The sequence below is a fragment of the Aptenodytes forsteri genome, unplaced genomic scaffold, assembly GCF_000699145.1.
Source record: "Aptenodytes forsteri isolate BGI_AS27 unplaced genomic scaffold, ASM69914v1 Scaffold66, whole genome shotgun sequence".
NCBI classification, from domain to species: domain Eukaryota; kingdom Metazoa; phylum Chordata; class Aves; order Sphenisciformes; family Spheniscidae; genus Aptenodytes; species Aptenodytes forsteri.
In genome coordinates, this window is record NW_008795131.1 from 2,253,549 (window position 1) to 2,274,294 (window position 20,746).

At 40.2% G+C, this 20,746-nt stretch overlaps 1 protein-coding gene across 1 annotated transcript in view; it reads left to right on the forward strand.

The window, feature by feature from the left end:
• RAD51C (RAD51 paralog C) overlaps positions 1 to 19,090 on the forward strand; it is a gene marked incomplete at its 5' end in the record, with an annotated part of 20,291 nt that extends 1,201 nt beyond the window's left edge. Inside the window, 8 exons of the mRNA XM_009278343.2 lie at positions 1,227 to 1,485; positions 1,745 to 1,911; positions 2,896 to 3,029; positions 6,033 to 6,164; positions 8,481 to 8,547; positions 12,118 to 12,178; positions 14,985 to 15,045; positions 18,777 to 19,090. Of these exons, the coding sequence (XP_009276618.1) occupies positions 1,227 to 1,485; positions 1,745 to 1,911; positions 2,896 to 3,029; positions 6,033 to 6,164; positions 8,481 to 8,547; positions 12,118 to 12,178; positions 14,985 to 15,045; positions 18,777 to 18,878 (983 nt within the window). The remainder of the gene's footprint in view (positions 1 to 1,226; positions 1,486 to 1,744; positions 1,912 to 2,895; positions 3,030 to 6,032; positions 6,165 to 8,480; positions 8,548 to 12,117; positions 12,179 to 14,984; positions 15,046 to 18,776) is intronic.
• Between the last annotated feature and the right edge of the window lie 1,656 nt (positions 19,091 to 20,746).

The window sequence follows — 20,746 nt, forward strand, 5'->3', positions numbered from 1 at the left end:
CCGCTGGGGGGGCGCCGGGCGCCCCCGCTGCCGGCGGGTCCGCGGCCGGCGGCCCTTGTCCCCTCAGGCCGCCTCCCGGGCATCCCCCGCTTCGGGCAGGTCTCCCCCGCAGCTCTTCCATAACCCCTTTCCTTTCCGCGAAACTTTCTTGGTAGCTTATTAGCGAGGGTGGGGGTTCGGCAGGGTTTCGCTTATGTCGGTGGTTAATGCGTAGGAAGCAGCTTGGGCAGACAAGGCGCTCGATCCGTACTGAGGTGCTGTGGCTCAGGTCCGGGCAGCTCCCCTGAGAAATCCCCCTGAGACCTCAGGTGAGTCTAGAGCAACGGGCACAGTAAATATTTACTGACTTTCGCATGTGCCTAAGCAAAAACGAAACAAAAAAGACGATTCTGATAGAAGATCCTTCTTACGCTGCGTCATAGATGTAAATGGGATACAGAAAAAGAAAAAACAGAGGATTCTGTCTCTCTCATTCCTCTTCTTTCCCCAACTGTACATGCTTTAAACAAAATAAACTTCCATGAGGTCAGAAAGTTACCTTTTTCAAGCAACTGAAATAAGATTTGCACAGCCATTGTAAGACGTGTATCACGATTTTGATTATCAGTAGTTTTATTATCTATGATAACGTGGTAATAGTTTTGCCTTGAAGAGCCAAGTGAAGTCGTTAGATCCTGACAGATATGCGTGTGTAAAGATAGACACACAGAGATATTTGCAGGTGTCTCATCTGTTACTAGGTCTGTGTTTCAGATCTAGAAATGATGGCTAAGGTGCTCAGCCCTGGAATACCCTGAGAATTCAGAGTACGATCAGTAGGTGTCACTGTCACTTACTAGTCTGCAACCTGACTTCTTTTACAGGACCTGATTTGCTTCAAATGAAATTAATATGATAGCACATTCAGTGCAGAATAGGTGAATTGCTCTGCCAGCTCTCATCCACGTCTGTGAAGAGCAGTTTTGATTTTTTTATTTGCAGATAGCTTACTGTCACCTGAATTCTGAACTCAGGGCATCATTGCTCTGAGTTCTTTTGAAAATCACATCGTTAGTTCCAGAAATGTTGGCAAGCTGTGCACATCGTTATACTAAAAGGCTTAATATTTTTGTGTTCCACTGCAGAATGATCAGGTTCTGTCAAACAAGTTGAATTATCTCTTCATACTTGAAATAAATCACTGTTTATAAAAATAAAGTAGTGTTTCATGATTTTGACTCTTCTAGAAATTGGGATCTCCAAAGAAGAGGCACTGGCAGCATTACAGGTTGTGAGGCAGGAATGTCACGGGGATGCAGCAAGGACTGCTGGGGGATCAGGCGCCACCAGAAAGTGCACAGCGCTGGAACTTCTGGAAGAAGAGCAAGCCCAGGGCTTCATCATCACCTTTTGTTCAGCACTAGACAATATTCTGGGAGGTGGTGTGCAACTAACGAAAATCACCGAGATCTGCGGAGCGCCTGGTGTTGGGAAAACACAGCTATGGTATTTTGGTTTTTGATTGCTTTTGTGCGACTGAGAATCACTTTTCTTTGTTTGGTTTAACTGTGAAGAGAGTTCATTTTTCTTGTTGTCATGCCTGCAATCTCTGATTCTTAATACAGCATTATAAATATAATAAAGACAATGGCTGCACTGCTCCCTGTTCCACGTGTTCCTCAGCAGAAATGTCACTTTAGGAGTGAGTTGGGAGGGGAGAGCTTTGTGGTGTAAATATCTGTCTTTTTTCTGTTTCCCATGGCAGTATGCAGTTGGCAGTAGATGTACAGATCCCAGAATGCTTCGGGGGCGTAGCTGGAGAAGCTGTGTTCATTGACACCGAGGGAAGTTTTATGGTAGACAGAGTAGTGGATATTGCAACTGCCTGTGTGCGGCATTGCCGGCTTATTGCTGAAGCTCATCAAGAAGAAGGTACGTTGCTAAGTCATTTCTTTCTGCCTAGTAGGCGAGGACCTGAGTGAAACGAGTTTCTCGTAGGCTGCAGTTTTACAGTTTGAGGGTTTCAGCAGCAGTGCTGGCTTAAGGAGTTCTTGCTGCCAGCCTTTATTTCCACCTGTATGTATCATACCCTGAACAGCGTCACCATGTGGAGCCATGCTGCAGACTGAGCTGATCTACTTTAAGAATAATTCTTTTTCTACATGATGATCTGTGGGGTATGTGGGGTTTTTGGCTGTTGCTTTTTTTTTGTTTGTTTAGCACTTTAATGATCGAATTTACAGCAAAACCCAAACACAACTCTGTCAGCAAAACTGAGGAATAATGTGCTGCAATGCAGGGACAGGAAGAGCAGCTGGGGAAAAAGAAGAGGAACGGCAGAATTTCTTAAGGCAATATTGCTGCTGAAGCCCCATATTGTGAAACTGTAGCTGGAATTCAGCTCCTTCATAAGGTCAATGTAGCCAGGTTGCATTTAATGAAGAGTTTTATTCTAGAAGTCGTCAGTGTGTTGGGGATACTGACACAACTTTTATGCTACTCTTAGAGTATTTTATGCAGCAAACTTCTGTTTGAACAGAGGTAAAAGGACACCATATTAAATGAGCTACTGCCTGTACATTAAATAATGGATGATTAATAGTCACTGTTGTCCTCTGGTGGTGTTCTGGCTTGAAAATGATTTACTGGAAAAGTTCTTTTTTCAGAAATAAATTTTTCATTTTTGGAGCACTCCCTTGGAGGCTCCGGTGTATCTGTGTGCAAATGCTGAGATAGCATCTGCTCACCACCTCCTTGACTTTCAAGCCAGATGGAAGGTATGTTTCTTTACCTTGACTGTTTCTGGGGGTTTTGCTGTTGCTATATGTGGAAGGCATAGTTTGGTAGAATGACGAAAGTAGCAATATGCTAGTACAGACTTCTGACTCATTTACTCATCTATTTATTTGTTCTCAGATCATCTAAAAGCTTTGGAGACTTTCTCTCTTGAAAGTATCCTTTCTCACATTTATTACTTCCGTTGCCGTGACTACATAGAGCTTCTTGCACAGGTCTACCTCCTCCCAGACTTTCTTTCAGAGCATTCAAAGGTAAGGGTTATTGCAGACTTACCAGAAGACATCACTCATCTTCACACTAAAGATTTTCAGGGATGTTCATCTGTTATAGTAAGAGTAACATGAGTAACACCTTGGTACCTCATCAGCTTGGCAGTAATATATTGGCTGATGCCAGAGTACAAATGTGAAGCTTGCTTGCTTGTTTGCTTTTTCATTCACATCCCAATTACTCTTGAGAGTGATTTGCTTTTGCTACCGCTGCTGCCATCGTCCTGAATCTCCGCTTTGAGGCGAGGGTACTGGATCTATGTTGCCACATGTTTTTACATTTCTATGAGCACTGAGTTATGAATCATCACAAAACTGCTTTACAGAAGAGTCTCTGAGCCAGGCGTGCGTGTGATGACCATGATGCAGGGGGATCAGAAAGGCTTAGTGCCATTTTTTTTTGTCCTAGAAGATCACTGAGGACCAGAAGCAGCCTGCACCATCCTGGCATCCAGAAAGTGACTCTTCTCCTTCTTTCCAATACATCTTCTGTTGCTACAAGCAACCAGAGCCTGCGGCTTGACTCTTGGGTGGACTACAGCCAAAAAGTTTCCTAGTACCTAGTGTCTTAGTGAAATGCTATTGTAAGGCAGATTTTCACCACCTCCCTTCCAGATTTCTAGATTCTGCACAGCAGATCACTCCCTAACAGGGTTCAGGGAAGATGACTTGTGCCTTATTCTAACAGAGCACAAATCAGTGTTGTTTAGTTAGATTGTCTTTTACATATCATTTCCATTTTTGGAAGCTGTTATGTTCTTGAAAGCGCAGATGGGAGTCTTACTTTTGCTTAGTGTAGTCTGGTATTTCCCTTTCTCTGCCAGGTACTAACGGTGCCCTGTTGTGTTTGCTCTTGTGGAAAGTACATGGCTTCATTAGCACAGTTACATTGGGCTGCAGTTCTCTGGTACCATCTGTGCTGATTATCTGTGCTTGGCCTGGAGCCTGAAATACCGAAGGTTGCAGGAGAACTGTAAGACCTTCTGGTGATTCCTTGGACAGGCTATAAGTGACTTGACAGATCGCTCGTTGCAGTCCAGCTCTCATTAAAATTAGTCTGATCCCTCTGTGCAGACCTGGAGCTGAGACTGGGACCACAGGAAACCTCCAAGCTTTAGCGGTTTTTTGAGAGAGACACAGTTGTAGAGAGTATCATTTGGAAATACAAATTAGTCTGAGATCTTGTTAATAATATGAGAAAGACCAATAATATGAAAAAGACTTATGTTAGAAAATATTCTTGTCATAATAAACATAATTCTTTAAGGTCTAGTAGAGACAAACTGACATGGAGAAGGCATGTGTTACCAAGCTTTCTCTATATAGCCTACTTTTGAATACTTTAAGTCTACTTGTTTGCTATTTTATAAGTGCAACTGGGAGAAAATAAACTAAATTGCATCCTACCTGGACATACTCCTCTGATAGGCAAGTTATATAACTATGTATACATGCCTTTCTAGCATGACTAATTTTTCTACTGTTAAACTGATTGTTCTTGAAGTCAAAAAATTATGCATGAGGAAGATGTACAGGCTCATAGAAAAGAATTTGCAGGAAGGAGGAAAAATGAGAAAACAGAAGAATATCTTATTTTAATTCTAACTATTTAATCTTTTTCAAATTAAGATTTTTTTTGTTTGTTTTTCAGTTGGAGGCCCAGGGCCATTTCACAGGGTGATGTTTGCTGCAGGCTTGTATGTTCCAGCCACAAAGCTACTTCCCAGTAACGGGTTAAATCAGTAATACAGAAAATCATAGAATCATAGGATGGTTTGGGTTGGAAGGGACCTTAAAGACCACCTAGTTCCAACCCCCCTGCCGTGGGCAGGGACACCTTCCTCCAGACCAGGTTACTCAAAGCCCCATCCAGCCTGGCCTTGAACACTTCCAGGGATGGGGCAGCCACAACTTTTCTGGGTAACCTATTCCAGTGTCTCACCAACGTCATCATAAAGAATTTCTTCCTTACATTTTCTCGTGTTGTTTCCAATTTGTTATCATGTGCATTAATGCAAGAACTCATAGATACCTAGGATTTGAGTGACATCTGAACACGCGAACGCTGTAAGACTATCCATCTCCCTTCTGTATTTCAGACAAACTTGGGTCATCAAAACAGCTACAACAAATGAAACTAGAATAAATCAAAATCCCAGACTAATGTTTATATAGTATTTTGAGGGTGATGAGCCAGTAGCAGCATTGTGCTCTAGCTTCAGCTAATGATTGCTACAAAAGAAATAATTCAGCAAAGCAAACATCTTCAGGCAAGATAGATACTCAGCTCCATTGCATAGTGTCTGGAATATCTTTAAGCATCTGTTAAAATCCATGTTTCGAAGATAGATCACTGATACGAGCCTTAGAATCTGATGAGTTGTCTGCTGACTGCAGACAGCATGTATTCTAGTTTCGGTTTGGATTTTATTTTTTGAGGGAGAAGGTGAAATAGTGTTCACGGAGAGTTGATTGAAGTACAGTTCTGATGTTTAATGATTTTTTTTCTCCAACTTCTCTTCTGCAAGGCTTTAAGTCCAGCTTTGTTATTTTGTATTCCATACCAGGTGCTGCAGAGAGAAGTCAGCTACCTGTAAGCGAGTGAGCTCTGAAACTGGAAACAGTCGGAAGGGCAGCTCTGTGCTGAGTTAACTAATGCGAGAGCTTAGTGCAGCATTTTGTTTAAGCTAGTGCAGCTATGGTCTGAGCTAGTATCTACGCATAATGCAGTGGTGCACTTAGCAAGTGTACTAGTGTGTTTGGAGCTTGAGGCCCTTTACTCTGCGCTCTGGTGGAGTGCTGATTGTCTCCGATACATACATAGAGACAATACGTGTTACACTGTCATGCATATCTGAGTATGAAATAAAAGATTGTCATCACCTTACATAAAGCATTCCAGTGCACTTAAAAAGAGGTCTTACTGCTTTTTGTCATTTGTTTGTAGGATAGTAATGGTAGTTTTTCCTTTTCTTCTGCATTTAGGTCCGACTGGTGGTAGTTGATGGAATTGCATTTCCTTTTCGCCATGACTTTGAGGACCTCTCGCTTCGAACAAGGCTTTTGAATGGTCTGGCACAACAGCTGATCATCATAGCAAATGATCATAAATCAGCGGTAAGTCTGGGGCGGGTTTAAATCACAAAAGGTGCTACTTTGGAATAAATACATTACAAAGAATTAAGCAAATGTGATTTGTGATTGCCTGTAAATAGCAAAACAAAACTGCAAGAATGTCCTCTACATTCGTGTTTGCCAGTTTGGTTGGTAAATATAGACGGGTCACACAGACAAAACTGTTTAGGTGGAAAATTCCTAGACTTGCCAAAATAAGTAAAATTTGCATTAAAGGCATCCTGTGGATCTTAATTAAATGGTAGCATATCAATTTGTCATTCTGTTTCACATCATTTTCTTTCATGATTTGGTTGGACAAAGAACGCTCCTCTAGTGACTTTTACCTACAAAGCACGTGCATTAAAATACATCAGAATATTTAGCAGTTCCAACATAATTTTCCACGCTTTGTTTAAAAATAAACTACTGTCTTAGCGGAGGAACTGTTCTTAGGGAGGAAAACCACTTTATCTGCTAGTTTGGCTTGCTCTTCTGGCATGCAGGGAAACCCATAGCTTCCTTCCTGGGCATTGTTTCTACGTCATTTACTCCAATATGGAGGTCAGCAAATCTGCAGCTGCGTAGCCAGCAGATGGCACTCAGAAGCTACATCTGTTCCAGAAGTCGTTTTGGCAAGTCTTTTACAGCACAGAAAAGCATTGTTCAGGAATTAGAGCTTACACAAGTCTCAAAATGGTGCTTCTGCCTGTAACTGTTTCCAGGTGACTTGCAACCTTGTCACCCTCAACTCTCTTGCGCAATTGGCTTTTGTTCCTAACTGCTAAAAATAAGCCTCCCCTTGTGCTTCCTCTGATAGCTGCAGGAAGGGCAAGTGCACAGCTCTGCATTCCGCCTGGGTCAGGCGATTGTGCTTGCTGCTGAAAGCATACCCTCTCTCTTGCCCTGACATGAATTATGAAGCTTCTTCCTGCTGGTATGGGCACCAAGGGAGACAGATGTTGTATGACTGCTTGATTTGCACAGCCTCCAGTTTACCGAGTGCTTTCGCTCATAAATTGGGCACCTGGTGACCTTGAACAGGAGCAGTTATCATTGTACAGTCTTTTTTTCTTTGGTCAAGGGAAACATATATAACTTACTTCTATTGAACAAGTGAGTAGTTTAGTACAAACACTTGCTAAATAAACACTTGCTAAATCACAGAAGTGATCTGTAGCTTCAGAAATGATCTAGCTCAGAGCGGCCCTCTTGTTAGTTTTTGAGTTAGTTCCACGTAGCTTGCAAGCAGTCTAAATTCAGCTTGCATGCTAGGGAGTGCTTGTCGTGCAGCAAAGCTGGGCAGTCTGAATGCTCTAATATGGTAGGAAGTAAGTTCCTTTAGTTTCTAAAGCTGAACTCGGTGGGTTGTGCTAGGGTGCCCAGACCAGCCCTTCTCCAGCAGTGAGATGGGGAGCCTATTTGGGGTTGTTATCATCCATATATGATGAGTTACTTCTCTAAAATACAAAATATATGTCTTGGGGCTTTCAGCTATGCAAATGTTCTGGTGCGTGCCCCCTGTGCTCAGTGGAATTGCTTGCTCTAGCACACTTTTCTAACTGTTCAAGCAAGAGTCATACAAGCATGTCAAACAATGAAAACCCCTAGGGTTTAAGATAGGTACAAATTTTTATTTTTCATTTTTAATGAACTTTGCAATTAATATTCCTGGCTCTTTTCTGTCTCACCCACCCCCACTTCTACCAGGGATCTAACCTAGACTGTCTGTGAACCTCCTACGAGTGATTTGTGCTGCGAAAACACTCCCCCGCTCTGTCTGTTCACTTTCATTCTGCTTTGTATTGTACCCACTTGCGCATTTTTAGACTACAAGGTGCAGAAATTCTATTAATCACTAGGCTTATGCATGTTTTGAGCAGCACCACCAAGTTCATTTATGCCACAGTGACTGAAATCTATCTCTTTATAGAGGGCTAGTACAAGTCATGTGCATCTAAATACAGGTCCAAACAGTATTTATTACAAATACGTTGGAATATACAAGTTGTGTAGAGTTTGCATCCCTTGGGAAGGGAGAAATTTAGGTTTCTTTAAAGTCTTGAATGAAAGAAATCTACCTTCTATGCAAATTGAAAATACATTTTGCAGGGTTCTCTTACTTTGTTTTGGCTATTGAGGAACGATAAGGCACCTTTACAGTTTCTTCTTGTTAACACGAAAGCTTCATTACAGTAGGCAAGAGTTTTACCTGAGTAACTTGATAAAAGCTTTTTGAAAAACCCCTCTTTTCCCTCCCACCAATATGCTTCTTTTCTGGAGATTTTCTTGTTTGTTTGCGTTTGTTTCCTCTTTTAGGTAGTTCTGACAAACCAAATGACAACAAGGATTGGACAAGGCCAGTCCACATTGGTACCTGCTTTAGGTAGGTTAGCTTGTGAGTTGAAAACAGAGTTAATCTTCAAATATATGACTTCCTTTCTTTTGGCATCGTGTACGAAGAAAATGAAGTTGTTTGCTGAACTTCTGCAGCGTAGCAGAATCCATGGCAAAACTATTAGACCCATCTGGAACTGCTAGCATTGTGGAACTCTACAGTAGTGCTTATCTGTGTCAGCATTGTAATTGTAGTTAGCAACTATCAAATTTTATTCTAAACTCCAACATGGTGTGCAGATTAGAATGCTGGTTAGATTTTTGAAAAGAAATGACAAATATTTTTAAAAGTCATGACATTTTCAGATTGCAGAAACTCACAGATTGAGAGCGTTGCTGGATTTTTTTTTTTCCTTTTTAAACCAACATTTTTAATACTAAACTTGATATTAGATCTGTCAGTATTCCTTAAGATGACTGAATCACCCTTTATGGGGAAGCACTAGGTACTAAGAACTCTCTGAGTAACTAGGTTTTTAGACGTGCAGCTAATGTATTGCAGCCTTCCCTTGAGGATCTTAGGCTGTGGAGTTACCTCTATTCCAGCTGTAGCTGTGTCAGCTAAGGAGGCCACTACCCCTGCTGGAGGTCACTGCCACATCCTATACGCTGGCTGAGCTGTTTATGTGATTGTCTCCCAATCCGTTTCTGCCAAAAGTGGGCCAGGTAAGCTTGAGCTATTTAAATAAGTAAACCTCTGATAAATCAGGTAATTTAGACTGAAATTGGCTAGTCAATGATCATGCAAAAAATGTAGGGATGGACCTGGGGGCAGTAAACTCCTAGCAAGAATGTCGTGATGAACAGGTTAAAGCGCTAACAGAAGAACACAGCTTAATGGTTGCACACCTCAAACTATGCTGCAATTTCCTAAATTCCCTGAGAATCATTCACTGCCTCTCCAAAACAGTTTACATTGTTTATTTTGCCATTACGCTTGAACACGTTGCATTAATTATTTGCAAAGGCATTTCATATTTGCTGTATAGCTGGAACTCTCTACAGTTATGATGTAGAGGGAAGTTCTATGTGGGGTCCTCAACTACAGCCTGCCCATAGTGAGTTTAAGTGTTTTTTACAGGCTGCTCCATTTCACCCTGTAATGAGCAGAGTACCTCATATAGACTCTTCTGCTGCGGTCACAGGGGAAAATAGAACAATTCTTCCAAAGTAGAGATTTTGACAAATGAAGAAAAAGCTCAGCATTTAAATCTTATTTCAGGTTGTAACTTTGTGTTATTTTATGATGCAGTTAAAGGGCACAAATTCTCTGTCCACAGCTTCAGTTTCTGTGAACTAAGTAATGATTCCCTTGTTCTGGAGTGGGGGGAGAAGAAGGGGACAGAACAAAGGCAAAGATGTTCTCAGTGTCTATACAGGCATTGAACCATTTGGCACAGATGCAAGATAAAATTAACAAATACAGACCATCTCCTTCGAGAATGTGAAGAATGTGGAATTTTGAGCTGTGCATGCAGATAAAGACCCAGCTTCCAGTATCTGACCCTTTTTATCATTTTTGACTCTTGCTCTCTGATGTATTATTTTTGGCAGCCTTTCTGGCTACAAACCCAATGAAAGCTAATAGATTGTCTTTTTTCAATAGCCAGCGTTGTTTGGGAACTGTTGTGTTTATTGAGTCATAGGGACAGTAAAGAATGTGAAGACATTCAGAGCAGGTTATAATTCAAAGATACCATGTATTGTCCTGCGCGTATTTTCTTTTACAAACATTTAATTTGACATAACCTCATATTGACCATAAACTGTGACTCTCACCAGAATGTGTGTATAACCACATAGTATTGTTAAACTGAATAGTGTGTACTCTTGCAAAAATGAAACTTTGTACCAGTTGGTAAAATATTTAAGCTAAGAGATATTCCCCTCATCTTAAACAGCAATATCTCAAGTTGAGCATTTCAGAGTGGTACAAAGCTGTTTTCATTTTGATGTGAATTTATTCCATAGACTCTGTGCAGGTATTGAGCTGGTGGATTACAAGGTGATTTTTACGACCCTCTTTGAAGGGATGCTATTTCAACAGTCTCATCGTAAAGGCTAAAGAGCCTCCTACTCATCCATGGTTGGTTGTAGCCAAAGGAATTATTGAAGGAGGGGTCAGCAGCAAAACCCCAAGTAAAATCAATCATATTGCCTCCCCTAAATAGGTTTTTTCCCCATTGATTGGTAAGCCTTAGAAACAGCCTTTTCTCAGATTTCATAAGAGCGTTAATCTCTAAACTCTTATTCAGCTTCCTAGCAGAAGGGAAGTTCTTAATTATGGGGGGGAAAAAAAAAGCACAGATGCTGCAAGGTATTAAGTCAAGAGCTTTATGAAGGGGACAGCTTTCTTTCCCACTAGTGATAGCTAAGCTGGGTGTTCCCAGACATTTCTACTGGATATATTTAGAAAGGAGGTCAAATATTAATCTACAGTCAGTTTAACTCAGAAATATCTCATTTTACAATAGCATTTTTCTCTCATGTTCGTTACAGTTGGAAACGTTCTGGTGTGGAATTTGTACCCATTGTAAAATGTGTTTTGATCTCTGACTCGGAACCATATCTGATAGCCAAAATCTTTAATCTTAACTTAGATATAGTGGAGCAAGGTCTGGCAAGATGCCTAGAGGGTCTAGGTCTTCATTACAGTTGAATCATTTTTTTTTCTTCTCTGTGCTATAATGAATACCAGAGCGCATGGGGCATGTGGGGCTGGTGACATGATGGAGACCAACAAGTGATTCAAAAGTTACAGGGCTGTGGGCAGGTGAATAGGAGAGGCTTACAGCACTTAACCAAAATGACTCCTTTAAAATGCAATCCATCTTTGGACTACTGACTGCCTCCTGGGATAAGCAGAGGAAAACACCCAATAAAACTGTCTATAAATTGAACTGAGCTTGTGGTCGGGTGTGAACTGAAACAGTAGGACTGTTTCCCCTGAAACAGGTTAACAATCCAAACCTCCGTCTCTCTTTCCACCACGCCCCCCCGCCCCTTGCTTTTGGTTGTGTTCTTTTGCATTTTGCTGTCAGAGGCAGAAGACTGCTTCAGGGGCCCTTAATACTTTAATAATCATTGACTTTCTCCCAAAGCTTGCATCCCAAAGGGAGTGATGTTTGCTCATAATTATGCCTGAGAGACAGAATATTGCAATTTTGAAGTAGGATTTAGACATACTCACTAGGCTTCTTCAGTAGTAATTAGAAAAATCTTTTCTTCATGCTGCCTCTATTTTCAAGGTTTGTCTAGTACCTGTCCTTTATTAGGTATATATAAAATCTTTCTACAAATATAGAAAGCTTGATGCAATACTTCCATAAAACACACTGTGAGTACAGAGGTTATTCCTTGTCTCGGTATATTTGATAAACTAGTTGTGAAATCCTATGAATCCATATGAAAAAGATGTGATTCATTACTGCAAGAAAGGTATATATTTTTTTCATCATGGCGTTTTTTTGGAAGACTGGTCTAATTTCACTACAGTTTACTGATGATGATGCTGTTATAGGAGATAAATAAAATGGCCTGTCATTTTTGTGTCACCCAGGAGAAAGCTGGGGACATGCTGCTACTGTGCGTTTAATCTTTCACTGGGACAACACTCAGAGGTAAGTGAAAATGTAGGCCAGTAAGGTACATAATAATATTGACAAGTGTGACGTTTGAGAATCTTTTTCAGACTGGCACTAGTGGCCAAGCAGGGATTTGAATTTGACTCCTGGCCTTGGTCTGCCATGTCCCAGGCTACTGAGGCTCAAGAAGAGCTTTCTAATTCAGCCTAAGACAGCGTGGGCTGAACTGTCATGCTCCCCCTTCTCACCATGGTCAGCTTGCTGCAGTGCTGTACTTTCTGACAAGATGCCGTGTCTCATCAAAACATAACACCCTAATGGCAGTTGCTCAGACACAAGAATTTAGGATCTGGTGGCTAAGTAGAAATTTTTTTTTTTTTTTTACTATCTGCATTCTGTAACCAGGGAGTAGAATTTCTTTGCTTGTCTTTTAGGCTCCAGTCAGTACAAAGCCAAAGATGCCCAAGAAGGCTTTCCACCTAGATAGTGATTCTCAGGAGGACAGACCATAGGCCTACGGACCCCTGAGCCTCAGGGGCAGCCGTTGGACCTTTCTGCTTTTGAATGCAGCAGGATGGTTCTGCAAAACTGGACAGCTATGCAGATACCAAGTTACAATGACCTGCAGAGAGGTAGAAAGAGAGCTGCATTTACTCCCAATGCAGAGCTGACCTATGGAGTATGATTTTAGAAGCCCAAAGGAATGAGGATGTCCCTTCTAAAAACAGTATGAAGTTCTGTTTGTTGTAATGACATCTTTTCTGTTTCCTGGTTCTTTTCCCCCCCCCTTCACTATATTGCAAGCTCACTTTTCTTTCCTGGTCAGTTAAATTTGTCTTGTATATAGTATCACAATGCAGCAACTTGAGATTAAGAAGCCTTGCTTCAATTCCCTAATCTTCTGCAAACAGCGAACAAAAATGCTACTGGAATGTTGTTGTGCATAGTTTTGCTTGTTAAACTTGAAAGAGAAATGCAGTGACACTTTCTTGTGGCATTTTGTTTTTTAAATTCTAAGTTTGAAGGCAATGCAGAATCATTACAGCAGGCTGTTTAATTTGGAATTAAATTAACATCACTGATTAGTTAACAGCCTTTATAAGACAGAAGTTGCATCAACATAATGATTGCAGAGTGAACAAAAGTTAATTTTATATATCAAAAGTAAAGAGCTTTTTTCTTCTGCAACACAGCTAGGAAGGTTGTAGAAACAGGTTCCAGAAAGCAAGCCAAAGATAGACAAACATGTTTTGTTTACTGTTCTAAATATGCAGCTAATATGGAGCAGGGCCTGCAGAAGCATAGCAATTCCGATTACAACTGCCTATCTGTAAAAAGCAGAAATAGCTAGATTGTGTTGTATTTTTACACGAACTACCTATATCTGATGGTCCATCGTGGTTCTTGTTTTTATATTAGGTTATTAAGGCACAAAGATGACCATCTGAGAATCCATTTGCTGCTTTTTTTTTTTTTTTTAAATTGTGCTTTGGCCAAATATGATACCTGTCTCTTTCTTCCTCTCTACCACTGAAAATGTCAGAGCTTAATTATAAGGGTTCTCATTGCTGTGAGGAAAGATGGTCCATCGGTTCTTGTTTTTATATTAGGTTATTAAGGCACAAAGATGACCATCTGAGAATCCATTTGCTGCTTTTTTTTTTTTTAAATTGTGCTTTGGCCAAATATGATACCTGTCTCTTTCTTCCTCTCTACCACTGAAAATGTCAGAGCTTAATTATAAGGGTTCTCATTGCTGTGAGGAAAGATCCTGTTGAGTCAGAAGCACGCAGCAGAGCTCCAGCTGAGTGCTTGTAAAAGCATGGCTTCTGCAGCTTCAGATTTGGGCTATTTTGTAAAGTATAACCCACCACTTAAATGCCAAATATGATACCTGTCTCTTTCTTCCTCTCTACCACTGAAAATGTCAGAGCTTAATTATAAGGGTTCTCATTGCTGTGAGGAAAGATCCTGTTGAGTCAGAAGCACGCAGCAGAGCTCCAGCTGAGTGCTTGTAAAAGCATGGCTTCTGCAGCTTCAGATTTGGGCTATTTTGTAAAGTATAACCCACCACTTAAATGTTCTGAGGAATTCCCTGTGTAGCTAATATGAAGTGGCAGTGTTCCTCAGGCTGTAATTACGTGCTCTCTAATAGAATGGCACCTCGGGGAGGAAAAAAAAAACCCAAAATAATTAACGGGATCTTTGGCAGTGTGTCTTGATACAGAGAGCAGAACACTTTCTATATGGGCTTTACATAAGTGTAAGTTTTGGGGAGGTGGGCATGGTGCAGACTAGCAGCCCTAGGACTAGTTGAAAAACCCCTTGCTTTTGAGCTGCTTTGCAATCTTCTGTCTATATTAGGCAAGCATCTATTGGGCTAGGTGCTCTGTATAAGCACAAATCAAGATGCATTGCTTAGAGTCTAAATGCACAAAATCAAGGAAGTGTTAGAGGAGATACAGAAGGGAAACAATTTTCTCAAGGTTATGCTGTATGTCAGCGGCAAGGTCAGGCTTAGAAATAGAACATCTTATTCTCATTCTCCATCCACTAGGTTATATTGACAGGCTTGTGAAATCTCTAGAAAAAACCTCCCTAGAAGTATTTGAATCATTCACTCTTTTTAGTAGGTCTACGTCGTATTTGAGCTTACATGACCAACGTAAGGATGGGAATTTGGCATCCACAGTTTAAATGACCTATATGAAAATACATATATAAGAATTCCACTGGTCACCTACCTCATGATTGTAGGAAAACTTGGGTCTGGTCATTTGGTTACTTGGAATTTTTATTATTATATTCAGTAATCATAATTATCTGTTTTTTGTTTAACCAGGTTGGCAACGTTGTACAAATCACCGAGTCAGAAGGAGTCAACCATACCGTATCACATTACAGTTAGTATTTCTTCTGGGATGGAGATACAGAGATGGGAGCAAATTGTTAGCTGTAAAGGAATTTTCAGACACATAGACAAATCTGAGAATGATGTTTGCATTCTTAGCGTTGCCTTTCAGTTGCCTTCTGAAGGTAACCAGTAATACTGGGTTGTCTCCAGGTTTATGAATATTTTGCACCTTTTCTCTTTAGAAAAATGACCCAGCAGGTTAGTCCTCTTAGAGTTAAAACATTTTGATTTCCAGATCAAATTTACAGGCAGCCTGTCCCCATCTGTTCTTGTGCTAGTACTGCTTATTTTATCTGCCCTTGATGTTAACTTTTGGCCTAAGTGCAATTACAGAGGACAATCATGCACTCTCTCAGCCTTCATTTTGGGAGACTTGAACAAGCCAAGCTGTTTTTTCCCTTGTCAGGTAGGTTATTGTTTCCCTAGTGGCTCTTCTCTGCATCTGTTCCAGCTGAGTTTATCTTTTTAGGACAAAGGTGACCAGAATCATACATGGTATTCCAGAGGTCTCACCAGTGTTTTGTGCCATACATATTTCCACATCTCTGCTTTAAGTGCATGGCCTGATACAACCTAGGTTGTATTCATCTCTCTCATAGCTCCATCCTACCGGTGACCCTATGACCAGCCACTATATACAGATTTTCCTCTTCTGTCACTATCACATGAGGAGCTTCCAGCTTATGGCTGGAGTCCTTATTCATCCCTAGTTAAATCCTGTGATTGTTTTCTTTCGTGGAGTGCTTAGATACATATTAATGAGAATACATACTGTCTAAGCTGTATTTAGGTTTAAAGAAAACCCACCACTCGACTCTTATATCTTCAAATGTCAGATACATAGGTACATGCCATAACTATTTGCTGTGTCCTCATGGAAACACGTTGCCATAGCATTTCCTGCAGATTTTAATGCTGCCATAAGATGAGATATTCAAGCTATTGAACAGAAATCAGATTTTTTTTCACTCCTGAATGTATTCACCTGAACAGAAGAAATACTGCAAATAGATATATATTCTTAGTTCTGTAAAGACTGGAAGGGTAAGTGGGACTACATCCCAAGGTTGTTTGGATCATGTGATGTGAGTGTGCAGCCCTTTCTCTCCAGGTGACAAACAGATGGATTTTATCTTAGTTTAATTGCCTTTTCCTTTCAGTTTTATATGCATTATGAAATAGCGATGCTCTCTTCTTCTGTGTGAATGCACACAATCTTGAAATACAGTTGAGAGTGTATCCTAATCAAAGATTAGTTAAAACTTCAGATTATCCCTGTGTTTTTTCCCCTTAATCCTGTTGAGCTTCAGCAGACAGTTTCTGTGAGTAAAAAATGTATTATCCCTGTTTCTTTCATGAAATTCAGGTCTGATGGTAACAGTCTGCTGTTATCATTTCTCATTCCCATCTCCATAGTTAAACTGTAAATATATGTTCAATGTTTCCAAATCTGATCTAGCACATCTATGTATAACCAGCATACAAAAAAAGATAATTAAAAAAATAATAAATGCCTCAAGCCTAAATCCTCAAAGATGTTTAGACTTACACAAATTAGATACTTTGGTACCATTGACAAACTGGCTGTTCAGTGCCTGTAAGCCAATGGAGAAGTGTGTAACTTGGTGACCGAGCTCTAGTTCTTTTTCAGCTGTGTCCTTTCCAGCATACTGGCAAGTCAGTCACCACTCTGAGCAAGTGTGAAAGCTGTGGAACACCTATCAAATGAAATAGTTTCTTTCACAGGCTGATAAGGATTCATTCTTAAATGCAGAGTATAGAAATGTAAATCGATTTATGCACAAGGGAATAAGTAGATCATCTGATTCACCTGAATTTCCCAGGTAATGTGACCCGATTATTTCATCGTGAAAGATGAAATAATCTTTTATTTCATCTGAAATGAAATAAAAGATTATTTATTATCTCTCTCCTGAAAGAGACCCAGGACCTATATTCTGGGTAGGAATTGTCAGTATTTCCCTGAACTGTGGAGGGTCTGCCAGGCTAGCAATGAGAATACTGCTCAAGTAATAAAGCCATCTACCTTTGTCAATCTTGATGCAGTCTGTAGATGCCAGAAGACGTTAAAGAACAATTCAAAATGACGGTAGACTATCTGAGCTTTGTAGGTCCTTGGTTCCATTAGCCACATTCTTGCCATCTAAAAACCACTAACAGAATTCACAAATATACATAAAATACTTTTATTTTTGAGGTGCTGCCCAGAAGGTACACGCCTGTGAATAAATGGAAAACATCCATACTAAGCAGCCTACTTTATCGTGTTCTGGCTTTTATAACCATTGGAATGCTTTCGCTGGGAGTCTAGCATGCTGGATTAAGTGGATTCTTGGCTACAGATCCACCTTTGTGCCTAAGGGAAATGGCAGAGATTAGATGCAAGCAGCAGTGAAACACTAAACTTGAAGATTCCCCATTACACTATTTAGAATAACACTTGAGTTGCTTATAATAGCAGAGGGACTGCACAAATTCTGCCCTTGTGGCGCCTCTTGCTGTTTATTCTTTTAAAAACATAGCAGGCTGCGTGAGGTGAGGCATTTAGAAATAGTAATACAGAGATGGGAGACTTAAGCAAAACATTTTGATTGGGTTTTGTTTTGTTTTGGATTGATCTTGGTGTGGGACACACTGGCATTTTAGAAAAGTCACATGTCTGATAGTAATTCTACCTGCTTTTTCACACTGCACCAACCTAAAATGTCAGCTTTCCTGAAACGCTCTCATCCCCACGTTGTCTCTACCTGAGCATTTAGGATCCCCAAAGCAATTTCTTTTTCTGATTAACCCCTTTTCCTCTCTAAGCCTGCAGTGAGAGTCTTCACTGAGCTGTCAGCAGTGCTCCCTGCACGGCATTTGTCTGGAGATGGGAAGACAGACAGTTGCAGGCTTCACATAAACATGTCATCAATGCAGATAGAGATGCTGAGATGTTAACTGATTTTCCAGATCTTTCGTATTTTAAAATCTTTTAAAATCATTAAATTGTGAGCTAAGGTAACAGAAAATACGAACGGTACTAAGCCAAATAGATCACTTCAAGCTCTCTCCTGAGTAGCAGTATCTAGTTTTCACTTCTACGTTTAGTTTTTGGCAGTTAAAGGTTCTCATCCCATTGTGTCCCATAAATTACTATGCTGGGACGGTCTTTGCAGTCTAGAGACTGATTCAGATATGCTGTTCTCTCATTGATGTTTTCAGTTCATTAAGTAGATACATGAAACAAAAATATCCTAGGTTTTAGAAATTCACAGTTTTGTTTCTGCAAACGACTGAGGCGATTAATCCAGTCATCGCCTTGCTTCTTTGGGAGCTTGAATAAGGGCTGAAGGATTTGGCTTTTAATTTATTTAAATAGGCAACATAAGTTAATTTGCAGAGAAGCGGTGCTTCATAGCCATAGGGGTTATTAGTGGTAAAATGAAAATGATAGCCTGGTTGGTGGTAAAATGAAAATGATAGCCTGGTTGGTGAAAATAAAGTATCTTAAAAAATAAAATGAGGAGAGACAGTTATTAGTTGGCATGTGTGTTGAAAAGCTTGCAGTTCTGAGCTTAGCCTGCTCTATAAATGTTCTGTGGCTGCTCATCTAAAATAAATGACAGCATCATACCTTATTCTGATCTTCTGGGAGCTAGTTACTCATACTTTATATCCATAGAAGTGTTATCCTGTGATTTTGCTTATATGTTACAGTCTCATGGCTTCCGAGATGTGCAGCCTCCAGCTGTCACTCAAAATGCAGAAGATACTGAAATGAACCCTCGCAAACGGCCACGGAGAGAAGAGGAAAAGTAATAGCGATTCAAAAGTTGAATGTTAAAAAATGCGTGCTGCGTGAGAACAGGTGCATAGTGAACATGCAACCAAAGGTAGCCTGAGAGACTCTAACTTAAATTCCTGCTCTGGACATGATTTTAACATTAAGACTGCAATATGCAAATTTCTGTCGCAGGAAACTTCTTTGTGTATGGCATAATTTTACTTTTATAATAAAAATCTATGTTTTCTATAACGAGGCTTCAGCTTTTTTGGGGGAGATGGAGAATACAACTACTTCTTTTACTCTGGGTAAAAAAAACAATGAAATGCGAGCGTCTAATACAGTACATTTAATGACACAGGTCTTGATCACTCATCTGGTTTTGTGTGTATCTGAATTTTAACAAGGTTTCATGCAGCAACCTGCTCGCGTGCCTCAGACCGAGGCAGAAGGCAGTGGAGCTGCTGACGGATGCTTTAAGACAAATACATGCCTAAATGCTATGCCAAATTGGGACATTAGGCCTTACCTGCTGTAAAGTCCTTGATCAAGGACAATCAAAGCACTGTTTTGAACTTCTCATTTATCTTGTAGTGGTAACAATAGAGATGAAAGACTAGATCTGAAGGACAAAAGATTTAATCCAGCATGGTAATTTTGTGTTCCTATCTAAGTAAGAATATTTTACCATCGCTCAAGCTTGAACCAAACTGCTGTGCATAGCCCTTAGCTTCCATGTTCTTCTTTTACCAAAGCATTCAGAATGAGGATTCTGTAATCAAGATCTGTTTTGTTCGTGGCTGTAATAAAGGGGAAACCCAGGCTTCTTAGACACCAGCAATATATGAGCAGCTCCAGAATCTAAACCAAATGAAGGAATGAATGTACACTGAAACTACAGCAGGGATTTGTCCTTTTTTTATTAAGAGAAAACAAATCGATAAGATTATTAGAGGAGAAAAAAGGTATTGCAGTGCAAAATAGTAATTCAATTACGAGAAGCGTTTTCTCTCTACACATGCACACATATGACCCTTTTCTGGCATAGTGCTTGACAATGTTACAGCTGAGGAAACTCAGCCAGCAGGCTAAATGGAGAATTCAAGTTGTGGGAGTCACTATCTTTAATTTTTAATATAGTAACACTAAACTGACTTTGCCTTGAAGCAAAATTCAATGCTGAATCTGAGTCACAAAACCTCTCTATTCAAAAAGCTACAAAAAAAATGGCAGTGATTTTTGGGTCATTATAGTGTTTAGATATAAATTACATAATAAAATATTAAAAAGAAAATTATTCGATTGCCATGCAGCAAACTGGGCTGTGTCAAAATTTAAAAACTGAGTCAGGGAGAAGCTCTCAAGCAAGCATGACATAGAGGAAGAAAGGCGGCGGGATTTGTGACTCAGACAAACATTTCAATGCAGGAGACATAGGCAAACAAAAGGATCCTACCGCATGTGATGTCAGCAAGCAAATGCTCCATTTGGGAATAATAGCTTCCTACGTATTGCAGTGCGAGAGGAGGGGGGAGCTAGCACAGTACACATGCCTACGTAGCCACAAGGAAAACCATCCATTAAGAATGTTGTAGCAGTATTTTCAGAAGCACTGCTGGTTACTAGTGATAGCTGCTATCTAACGTGTTTGATATTTATGGAAAAATCTATTTCTCTCAATTTATTGTGTTCTGATTTAATATCCTCAGCACGTTCTTCCATGTGCGAGGAGAGTAAGGACATGTCTCCAATATACTATTAATTTCAGCTGACTGTGTTTTTCTATTTTGTTTGTAGTAGAGTAGCATCCAGAAGCCCCAGCTGAGATGCTGATCCTGTTATACCAAGATAAATTGTTTTCTCTGAGTAAATGTCAGATCTTCCAGTATTCCAGGTGTTATTA